Genomic DNA, 6,000 nt, shown 5'->3' on the forward strand with positions numbered 1-6,000 from the left:
AATAATAATAATAATAATAATGGTAGTAGTACTTTAATTAAATATGGGAAAACTGACTTTCATTAATTATTCCATTCATTCATTCATTCATTCATTCATTCATCATGAAAAGCTGTTTTAGACATCTATCTATTGCTTTTAAACATCTATATTTTGCTGCTTTCTTAATGAATACAAAATTGTTTTTGCATCAAATGGAGCAGAATTCTAAATTATCCCAGGTCCTATTAGACATATGATATATGAAATGATTCATATGCAGCTGTATCACCAACCCTGATAGATAAATAACACTCTTAGCTTTCAATTATGATAACTGTGGTAAACATCTTACTGAATTTGTCTTCGAGTTCTGACTTTTTTTGTGTCGGGGAAAAGGCTTAGCTTGAGGACAAAAAGTGATTGTCAAGCACAAAGGAAACAAATTTCTCAAATGATCCTCTAATCCCGAGAAGCTCACTAACATGCTTGTGTTTGGAGAGGAATCATGGCACCTTGTTGGCCTAGAGAGGAAAATCCGGGTAGCATTCACGACTTTGGAGAGTCGGGTATGTGCTATTATTTACGGTAACTTGCTTCTAGCAACTGATTCATCGTGGAACCTTAGAGGAAAGCGAAAGGAGAAAAAGACTCCTGATGTTGTTGATACATTCAGTGATGATTTGTTCAGTCCATCCTGTGTATTATTCTCAAGTCGCGTGATAATGTGCATTCTGGACAAACGAATGAACGACTAAATGAACGACTGAATGAATGAATGAATGAATGAATGGTATTAACTTACTTCCTGATTTTTGCAGCTACCTAAAGCATCTAATGTTTTCGGATAATTTGTGTCCAGAGGAAATTACAAAGCAGCAATAACACTTTTAATTTAATTTCATATAAACCTACATTAAACATTTATTTATTTATTTATTTATACCCCGGTTTTATTTGCAGCCAACTCTGCGTTTAGATATAAAAAAAAGTTCTGTTTTAAAGTTGCTGTGTTTCTAAAGCACATTCATACATTAGTTCTACTCTAATGAATGACCTTGGGCTTTTCGTCTTTGGTCCCCTGGGAGCAGAAAGCTTATGACAATGACAAAATAATAGGTCTCGAGCCACTGTCGATTATTCTAAGGCTAGAATTATTTCATTCGCGTTTGAGTATTAGGCTGTGATTAACAGATGAGCTTTCTATTCACTCTAGGCGATTAAAAAGCCTCCATGACCAAAAAAAAAGACAAAAATAGCATTTGATTAGCTGTTGTTGAAATTAGGGAGGAGGGATTGCCCACAATAGCCTAATCATTTTTGTTACAAGATTGCTGTGCTTTTATTCTTTTATCCTTAGGAGTGACACAATGGATATTTTAAATGTATCTACAAGACATCACATGAAACATCACTATATTTATTACATTAACGTTTTGTTCGGTCATACAGTCTAGGTTTAATTTGTAGAATGCACTTGAAATCAGTTATTTATCAAAGCATTAGACAGTTTCATTTCGATTGTATATCGTCTTGTTGGGCCATAATCTTGACGCTAAATGTAAGACAATAAATGTATGATATTAAGTTGTCCCTGAAAACACATTAATGATTGTACATAGGATTTGGTGTTTTTGCATTGTATATAACCATAGTAGTTTTAAACAGATGTCTGAGCATATGTATTTTTTTCTTTATAATTATAATTATCATGTTATATAAAATAATAATAAGAAAAATAGCATTTTAAATAAAAACAATAACATAATACTCTTTAATACTACTTGTATAACTACTATTATATTATCACAATATATTAATACAATACTATTTTATAATACATTACTAATAATAATAGTAATGATAATAATAATAATAATAATAATAATAATAATAATAATAATAATAACAATAATAACATTTAATATTATTGTTATTATTATTATTACTGCTGTTGTTGTTTTTGTTGTTGTACGAGTGCTGTTATATAATATGTAAATATTTATGTGTGTATATATATATATATATATATATATATATATATATATATATATATATATATATATATATATATATATATACACATAGTGTGTGTGTGTGTGTGTGTGTGTGTGTGTGTGTGTGTGTGTGTGTGTGTGTGTGTGTGCATTACTGCCTGCGTTAAGCTGCAAAAGATTCGGCTGGAATTTGATTGATCTGGAACAAAGAAAACAAGCATAATGTAAAACAAAACAAACGTGTAGAGATGAATATGAGGCTCATTCATCATACAGAAAGGGCCCGAGGTTTTTCTTTAGCTGAACTCTGTTTATCCGCAACCACAGTATCAGGGGCTTTCCGTTAGAATGAACTTTCTACTGTAGCCAGCCGTGAAATAATCTGACCCGACACTTCAAACCATCTGCGCTATCTATCCGCCGTGTTCCTTACCGTCTCCTCTCGGTCACAAAGCGAACTGTGGCTGACACTAAACTGCGGCTGTCCACCCGTTTTACGGCATTCTCACACGACGAGCTGGACCTTACACGATTTTCTCATTATATATAGTTCTATCATTTAACAGAACGTCTGCACCATTCTGCAAACTCTCATGCACAGTGTGAACTAGCACTAGGGAATGTGGATATTCATATATTTTCCTAACAATCAAAACCAAAAGGATGTAAATGTAAATGCAGATCGACTGAAATTAATTGCCAGTAGTGTATGACCAGGTGTTGTAGGCCTAGATTATCAATATATAGCTATACCAACTGTATTTCACGCACGATTCTATCCAGTGTGCTTTAAATCTGGCTGGGCATTGAGTTTGAGCCTCTCCGTTTTAGATTAATTCATAATTGAGCGACCCTTGATTTGTTCTTCTATATCGTCAAATTTACGTCTTACTTTTCATGTGTTTATTATCTGGTTCATTATCATCTGCCCATTTTTTTGGACGTGCTTTCTACAAACGTATGAGATATGAACTGCAAAAGGAACAGTCTCTCTGTCGTCTCACATGTGTATTGGGCCATGTTGTGATAAAGACCATGTGTGACATCTGAGATCTGCTTTTGACAGACAGGCTGTTCTGTGGATTAAACTAGATTTATTCCGAAGACAGTTATCTGCAATATTCAGTACAGAAGTTATTACATAAACCTTGTAGAGGCAACACCAGAACACAACGCAATGAAATGAAGAAATGTACACAAAATTAAGATTGGCCAGGAATGCAAAAACGCACTGGGAGGTGCTGAAAGGTGCTGAAATCTATTTGCACCCCATTCCACGTGATTGGCACAGCTTGACAGTGATTGACAGGAATTCATGGCAACTACGCAATCAATCTGCCAGGTCCAATAGAAAATCAGACAAGGACAGAGCGTCTTTTTCTCCCTCCTCAAAAATATCGCCGCTCTTGCGCTATATTCTCGCTCACCCCAGCTCTCTATATCGCCTTTCGAGGCTTAGACAGTCGGCCAAGTGTGGCACCATCCATTTCTCCTGAGCATCATCTAACGGTTCGCCTCCTTTCTCCGCCATTGCTTTTCTGCCTGTCTGCATTCGAGAGGGAGTGAGACGGAGAGTCATCATAACGAAAGACGGAGCACCTCGAGGCGGGGGAAAAAGTGCAGCCTTCATGTTTCAGTTGCCAATGCTGAATTTCAGCCCCCAGCAAGTAGCGGGGGTGTGTGAGACTCTGGAGGAAAGCGGCGACATCGAGCGCCTCGGTCGGTTCCTGTGGTCGCTGCCTGTGGCGCCCGCTGCCTGTGAGGTACTAAACCGGAACGAGTCGGTGCTGCGAGCGCGCGCCATCGTGGCCTTCCACACTGGCAACTTCCGCGAGCTTTACCACATCGTGGAGAACCACAAATTCACCAAAGACTCTCATTCGAAATTGCAAGCGCTGTGGCTTGAGTCGCACTACCGGGAAGCGGAAAAGCTCCGGGGCCGCCCGCTAGGGCCGGTAGACAAATACAGGGTGCGGAAGAAGTTTCCACTCCCCAAAACTATTTGGGACGGAGAACAAAAGACGCACTGCTTCAAAGAAAGGACCAGACATTTGCTGCGGGAATGGTATCTGCAGGACCCTTATCCCAACCCCAGCAAAAAGAGGGAGCTTGCACAAGCCACTGGACTTACTCCTACTCAAGTGGGCAACTGGTTTAAAAACCGAAGACAAAGGGACAGAGCAGCAGCCGCGAAGAACAGGTGTGTTTTTCTATGAACTATGAATAAATAAGCACATGCCTCTTGTGCAGACATATTAGACCAGGATTAAAATGGTTTAAACTCTAAATGTATACAACTGAAATGCTTGCCTACACCTACTACTACTACTACTACTACTACTACTATTATTATTATTATTATTATTATTATTATTATTATTATTATTATTATTATTATTATTATAAGTAGTAGTAGTAGTAGTAGTAGTACCAGTGAAACCCTGTTTAATAATCAGTATCCAGTAGGACTTGTGATGTTTTAAACTAGAGACAATGTTGTTGCTATTTAAAACAAAATAAATGTTATTTAATAACCTGATTAAATGATTGATAGCATGACGAAAGTTCAGCCTATTGCAGTATTTGGTGGAATTACAAAATTAAAAAGGCCGGAACAGAAACATCTAAATATGGCAGACAGCTTATTTATTATAGCATTCAATGCATAAATATTCAGATGTTAGTTCACTGCTGCCAAGGTGTAGTCTACGATTTCGACAGTTAGGTTTCGACATAGAAACACAGAAATGAATCTTACTGAGGCTCTACACGTTTGTTTTGTTTTACATTATGCTTGTTTTCTTTGTTCCATATCAATCAAATTCCACCCGAATCTTTTGTGGCTTAACGCAGGCAGTAATGCAAAATATTATATATATATATATATATATATATATATATATATATATATATATATATATATATATATATATACATACATACATACATATATATATATGTATATATATATATATATATATATATATATATATATATATATATATATATATATATATATATATATATATATATTTATAATTCCGCCACACTCCAATAGTAGTAAAATCCCCTAATTCAATCGATGAACGTGTTAAATTGATGAACTCCTGACATTCCTCTGTATAAGTATACTGAAGAAATATCATACAGATATTAAATAAATAGCTGCTGAAATTTCTCTCATGCTCTTGCTATGATACACGGAGTTCTTCCGGGGCATCCCGCCAGCTCTACGATTTATTTTGTCTCATATCATTCTGCGTTATCTTGTGTTAACACAAACATGCTTAAAAATGAACCTATTGACGCATTAACAAAATGAAACACGTCTTGCAGTGTGCACTGTTTTAAAGAGTTGTTCGCGAGCACAGGCACAAATCCGAACCTTTCTTGTTTCCCCCGAAAAGGTTACAACAGCAGGTGTTGACTAACGGCTCGGTTACGGCGGAGGACGGCGCAGCGGATCGGCTCGGTAACGCGTCCAGCCCGGAAGCCGGTCTGTCAAGCCAAGCTGCTGCTTCCGCCATCTCCATCACGTCGAGTGACAGCGAATGTGACATCTAACGCCGCGGCAGGAGCCTCCCCGCGGGAGCAAGACGCAAAAATTAACACATTAACGAAGGAATTGGAGACAGACAATCATCAAGACAAACAAGCACATCGGTGCCTGCCTTAACGTATTAAAGGCTATGTTTTTGTTATTATTGGATGGCTTTCAAAAGAGCCAGAGATAAACGGAATGCTCTATCTTTAAAAATGTATTTATCATCTTTTCCATAACCAAGTGTGAAATACACGAAGAGATCCGCGGGAATAGAGAAAGAGAGAGAGAGAGAGAGAGAGAGAGAGAGAGAGAGAGAGAGAGAGAGAGAGAGAGAGAGAGAGAGAGAGATCCTCTTGTTCGTATTCAAATGACAGTAATCGAAATCGGATACATGGGAGAAATATGAACACCACAAAACAACAACCTTTTTTGTTTGCTTTCAGAAGGACTTCATGTTGAGTCGACATTTTTTTCTAAGAT

General features: G+C 37.1%; 1 protein-coding gene across 1 annotated transcript; it reads left to right on the top strand.

Moving 5' to 3' along the window:
- The first annotated feature begins 3,604 nt into the window (after positions 1–3,604).
- On the top strand, positions 3,605–5,540 carry six6b (SIX homeobox 6b). The gene is made up of 2 exons (XM_060865024.1): positions 3,605–4,176; positions 5,384–5,540. The coding sequence occupies exons 1-2, from the start codon at positions 3,605–3,607 to the stop codon at positions 5,538–5,540; spliced, it is 729 nt and encodes a 242-aa protein (XP_060721007.1).
- The last annotated feature ends 460 nt before the right edge of the window (positions 5,541–6,000 follow it).

The sequence above is a fragment of the Tachysurus vachellii genome, chromosome 3, assembly GCF_030014155.1.
Source record: "Tachysurus vachellii isolate PV-2020 chromosome 3, HZAU_Pvac_v1, whole genome shotgun sequence".
Lineage (NCBI taxonomy): Eukaryota > Metazoa > Chordata > Actinopteri > Siluriformes > Bagridae > Tachysurus > Tachysurus vachellii.